Source organism: Notechis scutatus, chromosome 4 (assembly GCF_049901735.1).
Source record: "Notechis scutatus isolate UNSWTSFEM ecotype Mainland chromosome 4, rNotScu1.2, whole genome shotgun sequence".
NCBI lineage: Eukaryota > Metazoa > Chordata > Lepidosauria > Squamata > Elapidae > Notechis > Notechis scutatus.
Window position 1 is genome coordinate 157892071 of NC_142012.1, and position 25223 is coordinate 157917293.

Consider the following 25223-nt stretch of genomic DNA (forward strand, 5'->3'; position numbering starts at 1 on the left):
CCTGTCCCAAAGAATGTTTCTAATCTAGAATTCAGAACATACTTTATCTTTCTTTAAAACAACCAGCTAAAGTAAACTGTACAGTAGAAACTTACAAGACTGTATTTTCTTTAATAGCTTTATGAGGTATGGCTCTGAATTTCAAAACCATTTGTCCTTGAAAGAGATTTTATTTTCAAGACAAATCTAAAATCAAGAATCCAAATCCGAAGGAAATTTGAAACTCAAATTTCTGAATCTTGACTTAGCATCTACACTGATTCACCATTACAGTGACATTGGAAGTAGTTATATTCACAGAGTTTTACTATATGTTGTAGATCAGTATTTCTCAACCATGGCAACTTTAAGATGTGTGGACTTCAATTCCCAAATTCCCCCAGCCAGCATGGTTAGCTCAGGAATTCTGGGAGTTGAAGTCCACATGCCTTAAAGATGGCAAAGTTGAGAAAGGCTGTTGTAGATGAATGTTTGCTACAGTACTTGTACATTTTTTTGTAATGTAAGGAAAATTTTTATGTACAAAGCTATAAAATTTATTTATTTATAACATTTATTAGCTGCCCATCTCACCACAGGGTAGCTCTGGGCCGCTTGCCATCTTAAAAAGATAAAAACTATACAAAGCCTTAAAAAACATAAATAAAATGCTGTAAGATTGACTGAAAATGGTACTTAGCTGTGGGATCCATGTATTGATTACAATTACTTGGATAATTCAGCAGGTGGAGACATAGTCACATATAAAGTATGTCCTAGCAATTTAAAAATAAGGTCTTTTTATGCTGAGAGATGTTTTGTTTTGGGATGAATGGGTGTTAAGTATCCAGGCTTTGTAAGTTGGTAAAAAGCTTCTTCTTCTTCTTCTTCTTCTTCTTCTTCTTCTTCTTCTTCTTCTTCTTCTTCTTCTTCTTCTTCTTCTTCTTCTTCTTCTTCTTCTTCTTCTTCTTCTTCTTCTTCTTCTTCTTCTTCTCCTTCTCCTTCTCCTTCTCCTTCTTCTTCTTCTTCTTCTTCTTCTTCTTCTTCTTCTTCTTCTCCTCCTCCTCCTCCTCCTCCTCCTCCTCCTCCTCTTCCTCTTCCTCTTCCTCTTCCTCTTCCTCTTCTCCTCCTCTTCCTCTTCTCCTCCTCCCCCTCCTCCTCCCATTATTATTATTATTATTATTATTATTATTATTATTATTATTATTATTATTATTATTATTATTATTATTATTATTATTTATTATATCTTTAGTGATATTCACAGCCTTTGGGGCTGGATGGTAGCTCAACAGCTCAAGTCCTAACCAAGGACCTAGGAACTGTGATGATGATGATGATGATGATGATTGTTATTGCTTTCAGACAGAGAATGGCCTGAGAGATAATGACATAAAACCTCGTGTCTCTGAATGGGAAGTCATCCAAGAATCAGGCACAAAGCTGAAACCAATGTATGGGCCTGGATATACCGGCATGAAAAACATGGGGAACAGCTCCTACATCAGCAGCGTATTGCAAGCCATTTTCAGTATTCCTGAATTTCAGAGGGCGTAAGTCGTTTCCAGGAGTTTCATAAAAAGTCAAGTTTTAACAGATCAGAAACAAGCAGATTGATGATGGCACTTTTGGGAAAAGGCCACAGAGATGGTGGAACGGTGTATACAGGTAGTCCTTGACTTACGATCATAATTGAGTCCCGATTTTCCATTGCTAAGCGAGACGGTTGAGTTTTGCCCTGTTTTTCAACCCTTTTTTGCTACAGTTCTTTAGTGAATCATGGCATGATTGCATGAATTTTGCTACAGTTCTTTAGTGAATCATGGCATGAATTTAATGATTGTTAAATGTACCTGGCTTCCCCATTGACTTTGTGTGTCAGAAGGTCACAAGAGAGGATCACATGTCCCTGGGACACTGCAGCCGTCATAAATACGAGCAGGGGTGGGATTCAAACATTCCAGCAATTGGTTTGCTGCCCGTTTGCTGTGTGGGCATGGCCATGGTGGGCGTGGCCTACCAGAACTTCTGGTATCAGCCTTCTCAAAGGTCTGGAGGCTTCCCCCGACCTCTGGGAGGGAAAAAACAACCTCCCCCAGGTTCTGGAGGCCCAGAAGCCAGAAACAGGCCCATTTCCGAACTTCCGGTACTTCTGGGAGGGACATCTTTCACCCTCCCAAGGGTCTGGAGGCCTCCTCCGGACCTTTGGGAGGGCGAAAATAGCCTCCCCCGGGTCTGGAGGCCCTCTGGAAGCCAGAAACAGGCCTGTTTCTGGACTTCCAGAAGGCCTGTTTTTCCCCCTCCCAGAGCCTCCTCGCACATCCTGCAGTTACCTCCATCGAAAATGGGCCGCATGGAGATTCCTGGGAGGGGAGGGAGGGGAGGGGCCAGCCAGCCGGTTGAAATACTGGTTTGGCACGCCAGATGTAACTTTAACATCCGATTCTCCCGAACTGGTCCAAACGGGTAGAATCCCACCCCTGAACACGAGTCAGTTGCCAAGCGTCTGAATTTTGATCACAGGACCGTGGGGATGCTGCATCAGTCATAAGTGTGAAAAACAGTTGTATCTTTGAACAGTCACTAAACCTCAAACTCAAGACCCACGGGCCAGATCTGGCCCATGGGATGCTTAGATCTGGCCCATGGGGACACCCTGGAAACAGTGAAGTACCGGCCCTTGGTGCCTCTGCCAGCGAAAATGGAGCTCGGGAGGGCCGTGGCAGAAGGTTGCAGGAGGCCGTCATAGCCGAAAACGGAGCTTGGAAGTCCGTTTTCGCTGGCAGTGCTCGGGCCACTACAGGTGCCCCCGACCCTAGTGACATTGAGCTGGCCATGCCCCCTGGCCATGCCCCCCTGAGGTCAAACACAATCCTGAATGTAGCCCTCAATTAAATCAAGTTTGACACCCCTGCACTAAATGAACTGTTGTAAGTCAAGGACTACCTATAATGTGATGGAAGTAGACAATGTCTTTGCCTGTGGAGGATGGTTGTATTTAATTGTGTTAAAAGTTAGGCTTTTTCTAAATCTTTTTAAGATTTGGAGACCAATAGTTGGCATTCTTCCTTTCAACATCGTTACTTGTCTATGTGAGGGCAAACTTGGCAATATGAGAGGCTAATTCTTTGGCGACAATTGGCCTTTAATTCTGCATCTTTTTAAGAAATACTATTTCTGCTATTTACACATAACAGAATACATGAAACAGGAGGTTGCCATCAACTAGGAATGTTGAATGAATATTGCTGTCTCCGGACAAAGTTGTATTAATTGCCTTGTTATTTTCATATTTTGGGTGGTCTCTTGTGAAGATCAATTGCATCTATTCCAACAAGAGTAAAAGCACCCTCAATTTAACCTAATCCTAGAGGCAAGATGGACAAAATCTGTGATTTTTCTTGTCAACTCTATAGATATACAGTAGCACGACTGCCTTAGGAATTCTGGGAGTTGAAGTCCATAGGTCATAAAGTTGCCATAGCTGCTTAGTCCTGTGCTAGCTGAAGATTATCAAAACATCAATAGAATACCAGCTTGACATGGATTTTACAAAGAGCTGAAATATTATACGGAACTTCATATAGTTTGGTATTGATCTGATAGTACTTCTGCGTATCATAAAACCAAACCATGAAAACACTGAGTCTCAAAAGTTATTGGGCCACAAATATTTTGCCAGTGAAATTAATTCTCCTTTAGGCAGAAGTATAAAATAATGACTGCAATAGAGTCTTTCTGCTATTGTAGTACAAGGGTGATGAATGGGAGCAGGGAGGGCTTAATTTAGTTTCATTTACTTTATTGTCATTGCACCTCGAACAATGAAATCAAACACCATCTTCAGTGCACATCATGACCATGAAAATAAACACAAACACACATCCTTCACACTCCACACATTGAATTGAAAATCCCCGAAAAACACCATACCAACACTGCACTATACAGTAGAATTCAACAGAGCTACTGGCCTGGGATAGAAGCTGTTTTTCAGCCTATTTGTCCTTGTTTTTATTATCCTGTATAGACTGCCAGATGGTAATAGTTCAAACAAAGGGTGCCCAGGATGAGATGGTTCTTTGAGAATGTTTTGAACTTTCTTAAGGCAGCGGGAGCTATAAAGCTCTTCCAAAGAGGGGAGAGGGCAACCAATGATCTTCTGGGCAATGAGGTTAACGCTCTGGAGTGCTGTTCTATCTGCCATAGTGCAATTGGCAAACCATACAGAGGTGCAGTAAGTTAAGATACTCTCTATGGTGCAGGGGTAGAAGGTCACCAGCAGTTTTTCATTCAGTTGTTGTTTTCTGAGAAGTCTCAGGTGGTATAATCTCTGCTGGGCCCTTTTGACCAGTGCTGCAATGTGAGCACCCCAGGTCAGGTCCTCTTTTATGGTAACATCCAGAAACTTAAAGCTGGCCACTTGCTCCACTCGGTCTCCACTGATAAGCAAGGGCTGGATGTCTGATCTGTTCCTTCTATAGTCCACTATAAGCTCCTTGGTCTTATTGGTGTTGAGGACCAAGTTATTGTCTCCACACCACGAAAGCAACCGGTCCACCTCATCTCAGTAGGCAGACTCATTCCCCCCCGAGATGAGTCCCACCACTGTTGTATCATCTGCAAATTTAGTAATAGTATTACTAGCAATGAGTGGGAATGCAGTCATGCACATAAAGAATCATGCACATATTTGAAAAACAAAGGCCACTCTTTTGAAGAATATTGTCCTGTGTCAAAGTTTGTGCCCATCTGCAAAAGAAGACAACCTTGTATGCATTATTATGGGATTCCAAAACATCTGCTTTTCACAAGTGAAACTTGTTAATATTTGTAATTTTTCAATATTTTCTCTTTTTCCCCATACATTAGGTATGTGGGAAATCTTCCAAGGATATTTGACTACTCTTCTTTGGACCCAACACAAGATTTCAACACTCAGATGTAAGTGGCTGATTACTTTTTAGCAGCGGTACCCAACTTTTCTCACTCTGTGGACCAGTGGCTGGAGGGTGGGTGGGGAAGAGAGGGGATGTTTTTGTGTGCATGTGCCACTTGCACAAATGCAGCTTCGTGTGCGGGCATGCTTGCCTGCCTCTTGCATGGCTCAGTTCCCAACAGGTGGTGGTCTGGTACCAGATCACAGACCGGGGGGCGGGAGTTGGGGACCCCTGCTTTATAGGATATGAAATAAAGCTTATTTGGTGGAGAGTTGATGGAGATTCTCAGTCATCCAGGTCATGGTTGTTGGATTACTGAATTTTGTCTTGATAGGAAGATGAGACATCCTGTCGTAACGAGTGGTGGGATTCAAATTTTTTTACTACTGGTTCTGTGGGCATGGCTTGGTGGGCGTGGCAGGGGAAGGGTACTGTAAAATCTCCAGTCAGAGGTGGTATTTGCTGGTTCTCTGAACTACTCAAAATTTCCACTACCGGTTCTCCAGAGCTGGTCAGAACCTGCTAAATACCACCTTTCATACCCACAAGTCACTTTTTTTTGGGGCTGTTGTAACTACAAATGGTCCCTAAGCAAATGATTGTAAATCAAGGACTATAAGTCACATGGTCGTTAAGCAGCCTATCACATGACCTGACTTGATTTTACGACCAATTTAATGATGGCACAAAGTGAGTCACCTTGGTTATTAAGGGTTCCATCCTACTCTGGGTTCCCCAGTCCTGTTGGCAAAACCGGGTCTTCAAGGCTTTGCAAAAGAGTGTAAAATTGAGGGCCAGTCTAATCTCTGCAGAGATGATATTTCCAAAGGGAAGGAGCCACCACGGAGAAGGCCCTTCTTCTGGGTCCCGCCAGATGTAGCTCCTTAGGAGGCGGGCCTTGCAACATTCCTTTCCTCCCCACTCAAGTGGGTCAAGGGGATGTAACTGGGAAGAGACGGTCCCTCAGATATTTCACAAGAAGAGTTCTCCACTCCTCTACTTGTTGCAGAATACCTTATGCTGCCAGACTCGAAATTCTAGACCTAGAAAACCTAGAACTACGCCACCTTCAGTCTGATCTAAGTATAGTATATAAAATCATACATTGCAATGTCCTACCTGTCAATGAATACTTCAGCTTCAGCCATAACAACACAAGAGCAAACAATAGATACAAACTCAAGGTAAACCACACCAAACTTGATTGCAGGAAATACAACTTCAGCAACAGAGTGGTCAATGTCTGGCATACTCTACCTGACTTTGTAGTTTCTTCCCCAAACCCCAAACACTTTAACCTTAGACTGTCTACTATTGACCTCACCCCTTTCCTAAGAGGTCTATAGGGAGCGTGCATAAGCGCACCAACGTGCCTACCATCCCTGCCCTATTGTTTCTTTTCATTTTTCTTATATGAATCCATTTCATGTATTCATAACTATGTTTATACTTATACCTGTTATCTTATAATCGCTTGACAAAATAAATAAATAAAAATAATAATAAGCCGGTCCCAAGCCATGAAGGGCTTTAAAGGTGACAACCAGCCCCTTGATTTGCACCTGGAAGCAAATCCACCAGGACAAGATTCAGCATCTATATTTGAGAAAAGAAAGGTCACTCTTTTGAAGGCAGCAAAGTCCAGAAGACAGAGAGGACTGCTGGTTTGAAAGAGGGGCTCAAAGGGGCCATCTATGTTAAAACTGAACATCTCTCTCTCAGTAGAGAAGGGATATGCCACCACCTATCTGTTGTCTACAACAGTGGCCCCCAACCTTTTTTGAACCAGGGACCGGTTTCACGATTATTTATTCTTCCACGGACTGGTACCTGAGTAATGCGAGACTCCACCGCCATCGGGACGGCTCTTCGTTCGAAGCCGCCCCCCCCTTTGACGAAACTAAGGCGCGAGCACCCAAACGCCGCTTTCCAACTGAAAACCCGGAAGCACTTTCCAACCGAAAACCCGGAAGCAACCGAAAACCTGGAAGCGCCATCGAAACAAGATGGCGGCGCCCAAGCTTTGCGGCCTGGTAAAAAATGATCCACGGACTGGTACCGGTCCAGGGACCGGTGGTTGGGGACCCCTGGTCTACAAGACAGTCCTTCCACAGACCAAGAAAGTTCCACATCTATTTTCTCTCTGATTCAGGTGACTCTGAGAGTATAGATAAATCCCCAACTGGCCTCAATGATTCTCAGAAAGCTAACAACCAACCTTCAGAGTGCTAATGACCAAAGAATATAAATCCTTCTATTCCCCACCATTCAGCCCGAACTGAAGAAGCTTCTGTTGACTCATCAAACGTTCCTAGTCCCTTAAACTTTGGCCCCTGTTTCTGCTAGGGAGTTTTAGCCTCAGATATTTTGTGGAGAGGTAGACCTTCTCCCCCACCTGGAATGGCTGCTGCGGGGCTCAGTGTTTCTCTACCTGTTTTTTTATAGGTCTGTGCTGCTTTAGCTAGCACTTTTTTTTAAACATTCTCCCAAGTTGCTTTCAGTGTTGACGTCCACTCGGTCAGGCTGACTGATGAGAGGGCAATCCCTTGGACACTCAGGTATTGGGATGAAGTCCAATGATTTAATTAGGGCTGGAATCCTGACAGCTTCCTGAATAAGAAGCAAAACATTTTCAAAAGAAAGAAAAAGAAAATCCAGTTGCACTTTGAAAAGCACCTTTGAGACTTGAGGTTACAGTAGTCTTCTTGGGGATGCCTGATTAGATTTCCCGTTGACAGATGGCTGATTTAAACTTACTTTCTGCTTCCTGTCCTTTCTCCCTTTTAAAAGCTTATTGGGTAACTTTTGGTATGCTTTCTCTCTCTTCCCCTCCCCCTTTCTCCCTTGCTGCAGGGCTAAATTGGGACATGGACTTCTTTCAGGCCAGTATTCAAAACCTCCAGTGAAATCTGAGCTCATTGAACAGGTGATGAAGGAGCAACACAAGGTATTTGACCCACCGTATTCCGTTTGAGAATGAAGTAGAAGACAGATGAGAATAACCACCATCATTTTAGCAAGACAATCGTCTCTTTGAAAATCGCAGCTGGCAGTCAGCAGAAGTAGCCTGCAGTACTGCACTCTAACCACTGCGCCAGATAACAGATAATCAGATTTGGAAGGGACCTTGTAGTTCTTCTAGTCCAACCCCCCCTGCCCAAGCGGGAGACCCTACACCATTTCTGGTAAATGGCAGTCCAATCTCTTCTTGAAAGTCTCAAGTGATGGCGCTCCCACAACTTCTGTTCCACTGGTTGATTGTTCTCACTGTCAGAAAGTTTCTCCTTATTTCCAGGTTGAATCTCTCCTTCTTCTACATAAGCCACCGCTTATGTAGCTCGGTATTTTATATTGTAGTAAGAGAACCTTTCAAGTCTGCATGCATTTCCTCCTCCCTTACTTCATCTTTATGAGAATTGGGGATGGGTGACATTTTCTCAATTTATTTTCTTGGTCCGGACTTATGCCCTTCTTATCTGACTGTTGTTTTTGAAGTTGTCCAATGCTGTTGGGTTCAAGAATGGTTTCAAGACAGATGATACCACTCCCCTGCCAGAAGGAGACATTAACCAATGCATGGACACAACCTTAGGCCCCTTCCTAAAGAGGCCTTGACTAACCAGAAGAGCATGGGACCGGGAAAAAGGGGATTATTTTATAGGTAATCCTTGACTGCAATCTGGACGAGAATTTCCATTGCTAAGCAAGGCAAGTTAAGTGAGTCACAGCCAATGCTATGATCTTTTTGCCATGGTTGTTTAGCAAATCGCGGTCATTGTTGAGTGAATCCGGCTTTCTCCTTTGACTTTTTTTGTCAGAAGCTGCCTGGGAAGGTCACAAATGGTGATCACATGACCCCAGGATGCCTCAAAGAGTCATTAACTACTGCATAGACCCAACCATATGCCACCTCCTGGAGGCCAGAACTCAGGTGGCCAAGCTCACAGCCGTGAGGACTTCTACTTTGTCAGGATTGACCAGTTCAAACTTGTCCCAGATAATGGCACAGATTTATATCAGTGGCTTCCAAGGGAATTCAGCCTGAACATTACTACTTATACAAAGAATAGTTTCATGCAGCATAAATGTAGATTTTCGAGGAAAAATGGGCGTGTTTAAAAGTTCTGTCAGTTGGTATCCCAGGGCAAACTCCTACTTTTTTTTTATTATTTTGGCAAAAAAGATGCCTTTGTATTCTGAAAGCATCCAGTGCAAAAGATCAGGTCCACATGTGAATGTCCAATTAAACTGATTTATTGCTAATCATGCCTCTGCAAAGGAATAGAGTGGTGCGGTGGCCTAGAGGTGGAACCCCCTTGCCTCACAATCAGGAGGCTGTGAGTTCGATCCCAGGTAGAAGTAGATATTTCTCTCTCTGGGCACATTGAGAATATATCTTGCTGAATATAACTCCGCATTGGCAACTGGAAGGGCATCCGGCCAGTAAACATTCAGCTCCATTCAGTTGCACAGACTCCACCCTGCAAGGGATTATGGGGTCGTTAAAAGAAGAAGAAGAAGAAGATGGTGCCTCTGCACAGGAATCTTCTCAATGCTAAATTGATGCTAGATAAGGACCAGTGGAATTCAAGAGGTGGGGATAGACTTAATCCACTTGTGGCTATGTAGAGATTCTAGGGTGATCCTTCTTTTGACCCCGCATCCAGATTCTGCTACTCTTTCTTCTATAGAAAGCAACACTGAGCTAGTACTGTACATAAAAGCTCTGGCCTGGGTTAAGAATGAAATAGGAAGCTATTTATGCCTGCCCTACTTTATAAACTTTGTTTACTGAGAAACCATTGACATAATATTTACATCTACTTAGCCTTTGAGTTCCAGGCAAGATTTTATTACCCCTAAATATGGAAACTCATTGCAGAGCTTCATATTTCACCTCTTACCTGCCTCTCTAAAGTTATTTATTTATTTATTCAGTTTTTATGGCTGTCTTCTCAACAAGTGACTCTGGGTGGGAGTGGGTCAAACAATCATAAAAAAAAATTCTTTTTTTTTAAAAAAAAATCCCATCATACTATATTTCCCAAGAAAAATCTAACACAGACAACAACACCAGAACTATTTATAACTCTTTCTACAGACTGGTACCGCTTCTGAATTTTTTTATTTTTTGGTAATGAAGTCTTTAATTGCTTGGATAGAAATTACTGTAATTCTCATGTAAATCTCATTTTATGATTTATATTGTACTGCTGAATGTTGCTATCAGTATTTATAGGTTTTAATGATTCGCGGTTTTTTTAAACGCTTCAGGTACATTCAGCTACTTTAATCTGTAAAAAGTAACCGATTCTAGGATGCTTGATTGGTTGGTTCTATCATCCATCCATCCATCTTTCTTCTATCTATCTATCATCTATCTATCATCTATCAATCATCTGTCTATCATCTATCATCTGTCTATCTCTATCTTCTATCTATCTATGATCTATCATCTATCTATCAATCATCTGTCTATCATCTACCTACCTACCTATCATACCTACCTACCATATCTACAGTACCTACCTACCTCCATCCATCCATTTTTATTATGTATTTATTTATTTATGAATTTACTAAATTTTATTAGCCACCCATCTTTCCACTTGGTGCTTTGTTTTTTTCTTTTTCTTATTTGTTGCCCCTTTTTGACGTGCCTTTTTTCATAGGTAGATACAGATGGTATATTTAAAAAGGAAAGGTCGCTGTGTAACCGATACAGGCAACGGGGTAGCTAATGAGGATATTTTTCTTCTGGGAAGAACTATATGGGTAAACAGAGAGAGAGATACATTTATGGAGGGCTGCAATTTGAATCAGTAGGTTAATCAACTGAACTTCGTCTAGAAGGCAAATTTTGCGAGTGATTGAATGTCAGGCCAAGAGTTTATAAAGTAGCTCTTTCTGAAAGCTCCTTTGATTGCATTTTATTTTGATTGTGCATTCTTTGATTTCTGTGCTATGTTTGTTTGAAGACCCGAAATTGGAGGTCCTAAAAAGAGGTCAATGAAAGCATATCAAATGAAATCAAAGATGTTTAAAGGCCTCCTAGAGAGAGAGAGAGAGATCTATGCAGATTTTCTGAAAACAGATGGAAGACCAAATGCATATAATTTGGAGGCGAGAAAATGCTGACAGTGACAATTTCTTTCTAATAATGAGTAAAGCAGCTTTTCTTTATTTATTCAATATCTCAGTCAAAAAAACCACATGAAACATTAAGATTCTCCATATCGTAGTCAACCTCTCATGACTTCACGGACCAATTCATGAAACTTTCTTGGCAATACCGTATATATATTTTTTTAAATTGCCTATTTAGTCTCCAGTCTTTGGATTCATTGGTGTTCTCCATCCAAGTCCTAATCATTTGCTAATGAATATGCTGAATGTTGATAATCTGCCTTTGGGATATCTTGGAGGACCGATGCGGTCTCTAGACTTTAAAAATGGAAAAAGAGGTGTCTCCAGAGAATGACCATAAATATTCTGTCCACTTCTGGATACTGCGTTTTAAGAAGGATTGGGAGAAACTGATATAGAGAAAGATAGTGAGATGGTCAGGAAGCTAGAAAGTAAGTTCTCTGATGAGAGATTGAAGAGATGGTGATTGTCTGGCTTTGAGAAGACAAGATAAAAGGTGAATTTGCTAACATACTTTAGATCGGGTGGGATTCAAATTTTTTAACAACTGGTTCTGTGGGCGTGGCCAGGTGGGCATGGCCATTAGACTGGGTTGGCGTGGCTTCTTTTTTTTTTTTTTTTGCAGTAACCCCCTCCCCCGCGTGACCCTTTTTGCCTCCTGGGCCTCAGGGAAGCCTCCTGGGCAAAGCAATAAGACAGCGAGGGGGATCCCGGCACAGCTGATCTTTGGAACAGCTGATTGTCAGGAGGTGAAAAAAGGAAAGAAATACCTTAAGGAGTGACTGGGCGGGGGCCAATGCAGTCAGCAATGTTGGGCATTCATGCAATGTTGGGAGGGGAGGAGCAGGTGGGGAGGGGCAGGGCCAGCCAGTGGCATGATTTGCCAGTTCTCTGAACTGCACAGAATCGTAACAACCAGTTCTGTAAAACCGGTCCGAACCTGTAGAATCCCATCCCTGCTTTAAATATTTGAAGGGATATTGCACTAGAATGCAGAATGGATTAAAGATACATGAAGGCAGATTTCTACTGAATGTTAGAAAGCTTCCCAAGAGTAAGAGAAATGTAACAGAGGCACAAATTATAAGAAAGGTATCAGTCTACCCATCGTTGGATAATTTCCAGCAAAGTCTAGAATGATGGTTGGTTGTCCAATGTTTTGGCTTACCTGGCCCCATTGAGTGAAGAGGAAATGTCTTGGGCCCTGTATAAAATATAGAATATAATTAATGTCTATTAATAACAAACATCCTTTATTTTTCATATAGATAGCCTTCGACTTACAACAGTTCATTAAGTGACCAAAGTTAGAGCGGCACTGAAAACAGTGACTTTGTCAGCTTTCCAGAAAACCTCAACTCCAATAAATAACTCTGAGACAGACATGTTCACAAAGTTTCCTTTAATTAGAATAGGAAACTGGCACATCTGGGAAATCCCGAATCTGAAAGTTCCAGGTTTCCTTCAATAAGTAAAAATTACAAATCCACCCCTGCACCCTCATTCTATCACATGCCCCAATCACCATCCATCCCAACTTGAGACATCCCATCAACTATTCCTTAGCCAGGTGCAGGAATAACACGATCTTGACTTTAAAGAAGAATGCTATTATGTCTAACCACATACGCCCACGAAATTCCCCTCCCATTTTCCCAGGCTCAAGAATGTGGCAGCGTGGTAGTTTCTGGTGCTAATACGGCTTCCAATGATATTTTTCTGTGTTATGCCCAGGCTGATTCAGCGGTTGACAATTTGGGTGACGAGTCAGCAATCAGTTGGCCCGCACCTCCCTAGTTGCTCGTTTTTGCACCCGCCCTCAACTCTTTTACTACTATTAAGTAAGTTTTGGATGAGAGTGTTTCCACCTGAAGGCTCACCTTAAGTGAAAACATTGTGCGTTCATTCCCAATCACATCAATTCAGATGCTTGGCCTGACTATTTCAGTGATATAAGAAGAAGCAAGGGAAGCCATTAACAAATGTTTCACATGTGTCTAAGCTCTGTCAAGAAAGGCCAAAAAATAGTCCCAAACTCACTCATTCACAAATGTTTCACTTAGCAACAGAAATTTTGGGCTCAATTGTGGTAATAAGTCAAGGACTACCTGTCCAGGGCTGCATAAGGGCCTGTGGGCTGCCCCTATTTAATGTTTCACAGTCAAGTAAGTTGGATAGGGGCCATCCGATGACTGGACAAACAGAAGTTTTTCTAATGAACCACTTTCTGGAATGAATAGAATTAGAATTAGAATAGAATAGAGTAGTTAAGTTTAGATTTGGACTTCAACTCCCAGAATTCCCAAGCCAGCATGGCTGGCTGGGGAATTCTGGGAGTTGAAGTCCACAAGTCTTAAACTTGCCAAAGTTGGACACCCCTGTCAAAGGCTTTGGCAGCTGCTGCTTTACCACATTGGGGTGTTTCTGGTACCTCCAAAATTGGATTCATATCCTTCACAGGCAGAAAGCATAACGGATAAGCATGTTTGCTTCTCCTCATTGACTACATCTCTATAAATATAGCCTTCTTATTTAGATGGATGGCATATAGCTTACACGCACGCCTATTAATGCCCTTTATAAAGAGTTATCCTAATATCATGCCACCATTGGACGTCACGGAGTCCCTCCTGCCTAAATTATCTGTGTGAAAGGTTAAACAATCCAACCCATCTTATTTTTAACCAAGCTGTTTTGCAACCATTGACAAGGAAAGCATGGCCAGAATTTTCTATTGCTGTATATAAATACGCATAGATAGTCATCCGGATGCTGAAACCTGTCATAACATGTTCCGGTTTTGGAAGGTTGGTAACTTGACCATAATGGAATATATGTTCCCCTTAAGGAGTTAGGATAGAAAATTCAGAGAAAGGATAATTAAGAAAAGAAAGAAAGAAAGAAAGAAAGAAAGAAAGAAAAAGAAAGAAAGAAAGAGAAGAGAAAGAAAGAAAGAAAGAAAGAAAGAAAGAAAGAAAGAAAGAAAGAAAGAAAAGAAAGAAAGAAAGAAAGAAAGAAAGAAAAAGAGAAAGAAAGGAAGGAAGGAAGAAGCATAGATTAGGTAAGTAGATAAGTGGATGGATGGGTGGATGGATGGATAGATAGATAGATAGATAGATAGATAGATAGATAGATAGATAGATAGATAGATAGATAGATAGATAGAAGGATGGATGTTTCTCATTTTTAATCTCCTTTGCTTTCCTTAAAGCATAAGTGTAAGATGGAAAGAAATCAAATGAATGGGCTGAAAGTGGAGAATTTCCAATAGGTAACAGCGGAGATATAGTTATATTATATTAAATAATATTTTTAATATTTTTAAACAATACATCTTTGATTGAGGGATGTTAAGCATTGTAGTTGTGTGTATGGGTGCCTAAGAGAGTTATGTGTGAGATAGGATGGGACAAACAAACACATTATTCCAATTCTGGCAAAAACCAAGAGTCTCCAAGAAACAAAACAACGCAATGACACAACCTAAAATTTCTTCATTTCCTGCCTTTAACAGACTTGTTACCAAAAGGCACAATTCACCTACTTGATCTGTTTTTTTTTTTTTTTTTTTGGAGGGGGACATTTACATTTAACTTACTATACTCATTTACTCCATTTTCCTTGCCAAATGCAATTTAGAAACCATTTATTTAGCAACGGGTTCAAAGTTACAACAGCACTGAAAAAAGCGACTTGAGACCAGTTCTCGTACTTAAGACTGTCACAGCATTGCACAGTCTCAACTGGAATGTATTTACAACGACAGCTTGCCATCAGAAGTTGTGAGTGTTTCATCACTGGAGGTTCTTAAGAAGAGACCAGACAGTCACTTGTCTGAAATTGTATAAGGTCTCCTGCTTTACCAAGGTCCCTTCCAGCTCTATTCCTATTGATTGATTGGTTGCAGTGTTTTGAGGTGTGTGTGTGTGTGTGGGGGGGTGTCACATGGCCATATTTTGCAGCTTTCCCAGCTGGCTTCTGACAAACAAAGTCAATGGGGGAAGCCAGATTCAAAGTCAGATATCAAATTCGCTTAATGACCATGTGATTCACTCAATATCTGCAGTGATTAGTTTAAGAACCCTGGCCCTAAAATCAGGCATGGCTGATTTAATAACCGCCTTGGTTAGCAAAGGAAATTCTGGTCCAAATTCTTCTTGCAAGTCAAGGACCTTGATCTTTTAATAATTGATTTTCATTATCAGAGGTGGTATTCAGCAGATTCTGGCCAGTTCTGGAGAACTGGTAGCGGAAATTTTGAGTAGTTCGGAGAACCGGCAAATCCCACCTCTGACTGGCCCCGCCCCCATCTCTTCTCTGCCCCCCCGAGTCCCAGCTGATTGGCTGGGTCTTCTTTTGTTGCCCTGCACAGGAGAACGGAGCTGGAAAGCAGGTTAGTGGGGTGGGGAGGGAATGGGGATTTTGCAGTAAGCTTCCCCTGCCACACCCACCAAGCAACGCCATGTCCACCAAGCAACGCCATGCCCACCAAGCAATGCCATGCCCACCAAGCCACGCGCACAGAACTGGTAGTAAAAAATTTTGAATCCCACCACTGTTCACTATCTATACTTTCCGTTGGTTGGGTACAATCTATTTACCGTTATCCGCTAAGAATGGAAACGGCATTCTGTGAATCTGCAGGATAGAATCAGCGTTTGCGCCCTCCATCTGTCATATTGCAAGAGTGTGCAGGCCGTGAAGAAACGCACGAATGAACGCATGTATATGGCGCTCCATACATTGAACGGCATTTTCTGCAAGGAGGATAAACTACTCTCACACTTAATGATGAATCTATCTTGCCACGGAAGTCTAATGTGCATCTTTTCACTAACAAAACCAGAATCAAGCAGAGTCAAAGCAATTCCTCTCCTCTCTCCTTCCATTTTTTTTTGGGAGAAAATGAAAATAATAGATTTTTTTTGTCAGAGTTACTGAAAATAAAGGTTCGTAATGGTTGCTACCCTGTTCAGAAACATGTTTCGAAAATGTACTTAGCCCCTTTTCCTTTCCTTCTCGTTTTGTGTTTCAGCCTCGGCACAATGGTATTTCTCCGCGCATGTTCAAAGCTTTTGTAAGCAAAGGGCACCCCGAATTTTCCTCCAGTCGGCAACAAGATGCACTAGAATTTTTCCTGCACCTTATCAACCTGATAGAGGTGAGCAAAGGTTAATGTCTTTTTTCACACGAATAAACTAGCAAAAAGATAATATCAACCAATCTTGCACAAACATTTAGAAGTTTTATTTATAGATGAATATGGTACCAAGTGTCAGGTCTCTGGTCAAGGACATCTGTGAATTTCAGTTCTTCTCGAAGTCCAAACTCACATACTGTATAGGATCCAACTGAAAGACGTTTTAAGAACTTGTTGCTGGTAGATATCTTGCTTTATTACAAGAAGGAAGACTAATCTCTCTAAATCTTCCTTCCTTCCTTCTTCCTTCCTTCCTTCCTTCCTTCCTTCCTTCCTTCCTTCCTTCCTTCCACCTTCCTTCCACCTTCCTTCTTTCCTTCCTTCTTTCTTTCCTTCCTTCCTTCTTTCCTTCCTTTCCTTCCTTCCTTCCTTCCTTCCTTCCTTCCTTCCTTCCTTCCTTCCCACCCTCCTTCTTCCTTCCTTCCTTCCTTCCTTCCCTTCCTTCCCTCCCTCCCTCCTTCTTCCTTCCTTCCTTCCTTCCTTCCTTCCTTCCTTCCTTCCCTCTTTCCTTCCTTCTTCCTTCCTTCTTTCTTTCCTTCCTTCCTTCCTTCCTTCCTTCCTTCCCACCTTTCTTCCTTCCTTCCTTCCTTCCTTCCTTCCTTCCCCCCTTCCTTCCTTCCTTCCTTCCTTCCTTCCTTCCTTCCTTCCTTCCTTCCCTTCCACCCTCCCTCCTCCTTCTTTCTTTCCTTCCTTCTTTCTTTCCTTCCTTCTTTCTTTCCTTCTTTCTTTCTTTCCTTCCTTCTTTCCTTCCTTCCTTCCTTCCTTCCTTCCTTCCTTCCTTCCTTCCTTCCTTCCTTCCTTCCTTCCTTCCTTCCTTCCTTCCTTCCTTCCCTTCCACCCTCCCTCCCTCCTTCCTTTCCTTCCTTCTTTCTTTCTTTCCTTCCTTCCTTCCTTCCTTTTCTTCCTTCCTTCCTTCCTTCCCTCCCTCCCTCCCTCCCTCCCTCCTTTCTTCCTTCCTTCCTTCCCACCTGTATATCTACCTATCTACACACATACATACATATATACATACATACATGAGACTAGCATGCTTCAGAATACAGAAATCAGGCACAGTCCTCAATTTGCAGCCATTCATTTTTAAAGGAAGGGCACCAGAGGTGGTATTCAGCAGGTTCTGGAGAACCAGTAGCGGAAATTTTGAGTAGTTCGGAGAACCGGCAAATACTACCTCTGACTGGCCCCGCCCCCATCTCTTCTCTGCCTCCCGAGTCCAGGCTGATTGGCTGGATCTTCTTTTGTTGCCCCCTGCACAGGAGAACAGAGCTGGAAAGCAGGTTAGTAGGGTGAGGAGGGAATGGGGATTTTGCAGTATCCTTTTCCTGCCACGCCAACCAAGCCACACCATGCCCACCAAGCAATGCCATGCCCCACAGAACCAGTAGTAAAAAATTTTGAATCCCACCACTGGAGGGCACCCTGTTGGGTAGGCAACTTTGAGATATAAAGAAATCCTACACTAGTAGGATTTGACTTACGACCATAACTGAGTCCCAAATTCATATTGATGAGACATTTGTTAAGTGAGCTTTGCCCTCATTTTACGACTTTTCTTGCCACAGTTGTTAAGTGAATCTGGCTTCCCCATTGACTTTGCTTATTAGAAGGTTGCAAAAGGGAATTATGTGACCCTGGGACCCCGGTCATAAATATGAACTAGTTGCCAAGCACCCAAATTTTGATCATGTGACCATGGGAAGGCTGCAACAGTCGTACGAGTGAAAAACAGTCCTAAGTTTCAGTGCTGTTGTAACTTGGAACGGTCACTAAATGGACTGTTGTAAGTTGAGGACGGCCTCTATTTCAAATTGTGATCTGCTTGTGATTGTGGTCTGCTTGTGATTGTGATATCACATTCAATCCCATGGGGAGGTTTGCAGTTGAAGTTCTCAAATAACCTTATTTCATACTGGTATATGATTAGGTTTATTACAAAACTCAGGCAACCATAAAGAGGTCACTCGTAGGATGCCTTTTGTTGATAAATGATCCACAAATGTAGAATATATTCCAGATCATATTAAGCATTTCCAACCCTTATTGATTTCACTCGGAGTTCTCTGCTGAAATCAATGAGCCTTCAAGTTATGAAACCTTCATTGGCTTGCATACTGTTCTGACCCAAACCCTTTTTTCAGTAAGAAAAACAATAACCAAAAGGAACAGAAACCTTTTAATGAGTCTTACGAATCCCCGGTTAAAAGGCTGCTGCAAACTAATTCACTTTGATAAACACAAACTTTGCCAAAACTGCAAGACTGCCAAAAATCACAGATAAGAAATATTTCACAACACAAGAGTCTTCAAATACCAAATTAAGATACTGTAATGTCCACGAGGCTGAGTTTCAAAACATCTTTGCTTCCTGCAAAGAATGTTCATTTCACAGCTGGCTTTTATCTTCTTGAAGGAGGGGCCATTACCTTGCAGCCTTACTTCTGAGTTGCCCGTGCTGTTGCAGCTGCTCTTTCCTACGAGCAATCCTACGTGCATGCGCACTTGGCACAGGCTCCTCGGGAACCTCCTCATCGCTGCTCCCAGCCCCCACAATCTCTGAAGGCAGCAGTCCACTCCCTAATGATCCTGGCCCCTCATCTGAGTCCTCGCTCTCCTCAACCGTCCGCACCTGCTGCCAGCTAATCGCAACACAATGATTTTTTTTTTTGAAAAATTGAGCAGTATACATTTAACAGAGAAGGAACTTCTGTACTGTTAAAATGCTGACTTGTTAAAATGCTGACTGATGTCTTTGAAGCTCTTGTTCCCCCAGTGGAGAATACAAAGCTACAGTTTACTTCCCTGCTGCACTGTGCAATGTGTTTCATCATACGCACAAATCCTTAATCTTAAGTATCTCCAGAGGTAGAGATGTATCTATTTCTAGAACCACGAAAGTGCAATTTGACAAGGCAATTACAGCTTTCCACAGCTTGACGTCCCTTGAGATATCCCAAATAATGAATTCAATATCCTCAGCTAGGGTTTTGAGAGTTCCGGGTTGTAGAAATGGTGGGACTTTTATTACGTGCCTTAATTCTGATTTACTAAGGCTTGAGATGGTGGCATGGGAATTGTTTGGGTTTTTCAAGCTCTTTCCAAGCTGGCGTATTGTTTTCTTGAAAACTCTAGTGGTAAAAAGCTACTTATATGTCCTGGGATAATCGACAATTGTCTTCCTGTATGATATGGGATAGTCCACAATCAATTGTGTTGTCAAGATTTGTTTATTTAAAACATTTAAAACATCAGACCCTAAAAAGAATTACACTGCCATACATCAAGGATATCTCAGAAACCACAAATAAACTAAAAGTCTGTAGAGATTCTCAGTCATCCAGGTCATGGTTGTCTCAAAGGTGCTTTTTCAGGAGGCAAGTCTTTTGAAGACGTTTCGCTTCTCACCCAAGAAGCTTCTTCAGCTCTGACAGAATACTGGAGAATGGAAGGATTTAATACTCCTTGCAGACAGCTGGCCATTTGCATCCTTTTTAGAGGGCATCCTTTTAGCTATATAATTTGGGATGAACACCCTTTGAATGGTGAGGGGATACGAATGGATTTCCAAAGGAAAATCGCAGACTACAGGAACCAGGAGCATTATTCAGGTGGCTACGCCCACCCTGGCCCCCTGAGGTCAAACACAACCCTAATGCGACATTCAATGAAATTGAGTTTGACACACCTGCCTTAAACATATCCATTTCACAACCAGCTCTGAGCAACTCCCAATCAAAATGCTTGCTTAGGTGTCACCTTTTTTTTTTTTTTTTTTTGCTTTTCAGAGAAACCGAATTGGCTCGGAAAACCCCAGCGATGTCTTCCGTTTCTTGGTTGAAGAGCGGACGCAGTGCTGCCAAACCAGAAAAGTACGGTACACAGAGAGGGTGGAATATCTCATGCAATTGCCTGTTGCAATGGAAGCTGCGATAAACAAAGGTAAAGTGCATGTACGAATTGTCTATCATTCAGATATAATTCAGGGATGCGTCCCAGTTCAGTCTCATGAATGACTTGCATTATGAACAATCCGCTATGGATTCAGCAACAAAGTCAGACATTTGCATTTCGCACGATCAGGGGAGGGATTCTACCGGTTGGGACCAGATCGAGTGAACCCCTCGTTTCGATGATCAGCTGGCTCCAAACCGGTTCGCTGCGACTTGCATGTGGGCCGCCTGCCTGCCTCTGCTCTTTCCTGTCCTTCATTTCCTGGTTTTCAGATAACAGATAATCAGAGTTGGAAGGGACCTTGTAGGTCATCTAGTCCAACCCCCCGCCCAAGCGGGAGACCCAGCACCATTTCTGACAGATGGCAGTCCAATCTCTTCTTGAAAGTCTCAAGTGATAACGCTCCCACAACTTCCGAAGGCAACTTCTGTTCCATTGGTTGATTGTTCACAATGTCAGAAAGTTTTTCCTTATTTCCAGGTTGAATCTCTCCTTGTTCAGTTTGTTCAGTTCTCCTTGGTTTTAGAACGCAGCTGATTGGGGCGGCAGAGCAATTTGCCGCAACTTAGCTGTTTGATTCACAGGAACTGCATTACAAGGTAGGAATTGGAGCTTTTCTAAATGCGGAGCGTGCGCGTGCAGCTCACCGGACTGGTTGTTATACCAGTGGAATCCCATCCCTGTATGCGATCCACTCTTAGATGCAAAATGTTGTCAGGGGAGCCATTTCTCACGTTCATTTGCCATCAAATGAGCCCATCCACGACTTCCCACAGATGGATGGTGTTTATTCAGTATCACTTGTTCTTCCAATTAGATGAATTGATTGCTTATGAACTGAAGAGAAGAGAAGCGGAAACAACAAGGAGGCCCCCACCAGAGATGGTCCGGGCAAGGATCCCTTTCAGTGCTTGTCTCCAAGCCTTTATGGAACCAGAAAATGTAGAAGACTTCTGGAGCAGTGCCCTTCAAGCCAAGTCTGCTGGCATTAAGTGAGTATGTGTCAGGCACAAAAGATCAGGTCCAATTCAACGGATTTATTGCTAATCATGTCTATGTGCGGGAATATTGTTTGGTTAGCACAGAGGTCTCCAAACTTGGCAACTTTAAGACTTGTGGACCTCAACTCCCAGAATTCCTCACACAACCACTCAGCCGACCCGCTTGGTTAAAAGCCCTACCTCTGTCTCTGCAAGCAAGGCTGGGGGGGGAGGCTTTCCTTCTGCCCCCCCCCAGTGGGTGCCTTTTATTTGGGGTAGGGGGGTGCATAGACCTGGAAGATGGAGGGTTCTGGGATCAGGGTCGAGGCGGTGTCCGTAATCCTGGTTAAGTTAAGCCTTCACATCCCACTCCTAACCTGGTCAAAGAATTGGGTTCTTCCATTTTGCGAATTTCCAGGAAATGTTAAACCAGGACTCTCCAAACTTGGCAACTTTAAGACTTGTGGACTTCAACTCCCAGAATTCTCCATCCAGCTATGTTTGCTGGAGAATTCTGGGAGTTGAAGTCCTCAAATCTTAAAGTTGCCAAGTTTGGAGACCTCTGGGTTAGCATTTTCTTGGAGTTAGGTAACGGTCAGTGGAATCCAAGGGACTTAGCTCGCTTGTGGCTATGTAGGAATTTTAGGCTGATTCCTCTTCTTTTTCTCTTTTTTTCCTACTCTTTGTGTCTTCTGAGATAGCAAATCCATAAATAGCTCCATTTACTTTCAAAAGTCTGTCAGGACCCTTAGGTTCTTCATTTGTTCTCTGTATAGTGTAAAATGTAGTGGCATTACACATCTTCTGCTATCTCTTCAGTCACTTGAGCTTTGGGTCTTTCCTTGAGATGAAGGAAATCTCCTATTTTGCTTGTTCTGGAGATGATTTCAGATTGTACAAAACATACGCTATAAAATATATATTTATTAAATCTGATTGTACCCTGACACTTTGTTACTTTGACTTAGCCACCTGGTTAAAAAAATAAGATAAGGGTTAGGGTCTTACTCTTACCGGATGGCAGATAAGCAGTGGGAGCGGGATCTTGCTCTGGTGATGACAGTTTGGAGCGGCAATTCAATTAATAAATTCTAAGTGAAATCCTAGCTGCGCTTATTACCTGACTTCAGCTTTCCTTTACTTTACAGACCTGCAATGATTGTAAATGGGAAGATTGGTCATAGAGTTTAAAGGGGTTGCTAAATGAGGCACTTGCTAAATGAGAACTACTGTATTTCTTTGCTTTCCAGACCTATCTGGTTGGCTGCCGTAGAAAAGAATAGAGGAATGGGCGGGCTCTTGTGTATGATCCAAAAAGAGCAGTTCAGCTGTTCTGTTTAAATGATGAAGCTTCTGATCTTGAGTTTTGGTTCTTTTAATGTCATGTGGAAATGCTTTACACTTCCAGAACATCTCGCTTTGCTTCCTTTCCTGAATACCTGGTGGTTCAGATAAAGAAGTTTACTTTTGGCCTTGACTGGATCCCTAAGAAGCTTGGTATGTATTTTGACTCATGTCTTCCATATTGAATTGCCTTGTGTTCATTTGTGAGGTTTATCACAAAAGATGTTGAGACTCTAGAAAGAGTGCAGAGAAGAGCAACAAAGATGATTAGGGGATTGGAGGCTAAAACATAGGAAGAACGGTTGCTGGAACTGGGTATGTCTAGTCTAATGAAAAGAAGGACCAGGCATGTTGGAAATGTAGAAAGAAAGAGGGTACTTTCTATCATATGTGGTGGTCTTATCCTGAGGCCCAGAAATACTAGCTTAAAATTAAATATTGGCTGCAAGAAATTCTTAAGGATCAAATAGAATTGGAACCAGAATTATTCTTGTTAGGGATATTTAAAAAGAAATATGGGAAAGAACATAAAATATATTGTATTACATATTTTAACAGCTGCCAGAATAGCTTACACTCAATGCTGGAAGCACAACTGTATTCCCCTAGATGAATTGATCATTCAAAAAATTATAACGTGCTGAAATGGACAAACTGACCTTAATGTTACAAGAGAAAGATGAGTCTGAATATTACAAAATCTGGGGGAAATGGTATAATTGAATTGAATTAAGACAGATGGAAAATGAAGGAATTTAAGATAAGCAATTTATAGATTAAATGTATATATTTGCACAAATTATATATATTTGTAAATATGCACGAAAGAGAATTGTATGAGATTGATGTCACAGAACTTAATATAATGATTATCTTTTTGTTTTTAAAAGTCATAAAAGACTAATAAAATTTATTTTAAAAAAGAAAGAAAAAAGGGACTAGGGGAGGCATGAATACAGTGTTCCAATATCTCAGGGGCTGCCACAAAGAAGAGGGAGTCGAGCTATTCTCCAAAGCACCTGAGGGTAGGACAAGAAGCAATGGGTGGAAACTAATCAAGGAGAGAAGCAACTTAGAACTAAGGAGACAGTTAGAACAATTAATCAGTGGAACAACTTGCCTCCAGAAGTTGTAGATGCTCCAACACTAGAAGTTTTTAAAAAGATGTTGGATAACCATTTCTCTGAAGTGGTATAGGGTTTCCTACCTTGGCAGGGGGTTGGACTAGAATAGGGGTCTCCAACCTTGGCAACTTGAACCCTGGTGGACTTCAACTCCTCCATCAGGCTTCAAGTTACCAAGGTTGGAGATCCCTGGACTAGAAGACTTCCAAGGTCCCTTCCAACTCTGTTATTCTATTCTATTCTATTCTATCTACTCCAGGGCTGTCCCAAAGGTACTTTTTCAGGAGACAACTGGACTTCCTTGGTTTTTTTTCTTTTGAAGACGTTTCGCTTCTCCTCCAAGAAGCTTCTTCAGCTCTGACAGGATAGTGGGGAAATGGAAGGATTTATATTCCTTGCAGAAAGCTGGTCATTTGCATCCTTTTAGAGCAGAAGTATGAAACTCGTGTCATCACTTAATCGTCACGTGACATATCACGACTCCCCCCCCCACTTCGCTAAATCGGGAGTGGGCATGTCCAGTGCATGACATATCTGGCCCGTGGGCCGCAAGTTTGACAGCCCTGTTTAGAAGGTCATTGAAGCACCTGGAGGTTGATCTGTGTCCTCAAGGTCACCTGAGTTAAGTGCTCCTGGTTTCTGTAGTCTGCATTTTTTCCCCTCTGGAAATCCATTCCTGCTCCCTCTAAAAGGAGGCAGATGACCAGCCATCTGCAAGGAGTATAAATCCTTCCATTCCCCACTATCCTGTCAGAGCAGAAGAAGCTTCTTGGATGAGAAGCGAAACGTCTTCAAAGGAAAACCAAGGAAGCCCAGTTGCCTCCTGAAAAAGCACCTCTGGGAGAACCATGACCTGGATGACTGACAAATCCAGAAATATTTCACAAGAAGAGTTCTCCACTCTTCTACTCGTTTAGAATACCTTATGCCACCAGACTTGAAATTCTAGAACTAGAAAACCTTGAATTACGCCGTCTTCGGTCTGACTTAAGCATGGTATATAAAATCATACATTGCAATGTCCTACCTGTCAGTGAATACTTCAGCTTCAACCATAACAACACAAGAGCACACAATAGATACACACTCAAAGTAAACCGCACCAAACTTGATTGCAGGAAATACGACTTCAGCAATAGAGTGGTCAATGTCTGGAATACTCTACCTGACTCTGTAGTTTCTTCCCCAAACCCCAAAAACTTTAACCTTAGACTGTCTACTATTGACCTCACCCTTTCCTAAGAGGTCTGTAGGGGCGTGCATAAGCGCACCAACGTGCCTACCATCCCTGTCCTATTGTTTCTCTTATTCTTCTTTTATTTTTCTTATATGTACCCATTTCATGTATTCACAACTATGTATACACTTATACTTATTATCTTGTAAACAATTGGCAAATCAAATAAACAAACAAACAAATAAATAAATAAATAAATAAATAAATAAATAAATAAATAAATAAATAAAAATAAAATAAAATAAAATCTCCACAGACATTAGGCTGCTTAAGGGGAAAGTTTATTTTATCCTCCAGATAAATACCCAAGAAACCTGTTCAGTG

At 42.0% G+C, this 25223-nt stretch overlaps 1 protein-coding gene across 3 annotated transcripts in view; it reads left to right on the forward strand.

The window, feature by feature from the left end:
• Window positions 1–25223, forward strand: part of USP13 (ubiquitin specific peptidase 13) — a 104199-nt gene that overhangs the window by 62865 nt on the left and 16111 nt on the right. For all 3 annotated transcript variants that reach the window (XM_087965384.1, XM_087965383.1, XM_087965385.1), the window contains 7 exons: window positions 1345–1532; window positions 4852–4923; window positions 7773–7866; window positions 16102–16227; window positions 20049–20202; window positions 21032–21206; window positions 22603–22691. In XM_087965384.1, the coding sequence (XP_087821510.1) occupies window positions 1345–1532; window positions 4852–4923; window positions 7773–7866; window positions 16102–16227; window positions 20049–20202; window positions 21032–21206; window positions 22603–22691 (898 nt within the window). The remainder of the gene's footprint in view (window positions 1–1344; window positions 1533–4851; window positions 4924–7772; window positions 7867–16101; window positions 16228–20048; window positions 20203–21031; window positions 21207–22602; window positions 22692–25223) is intronic.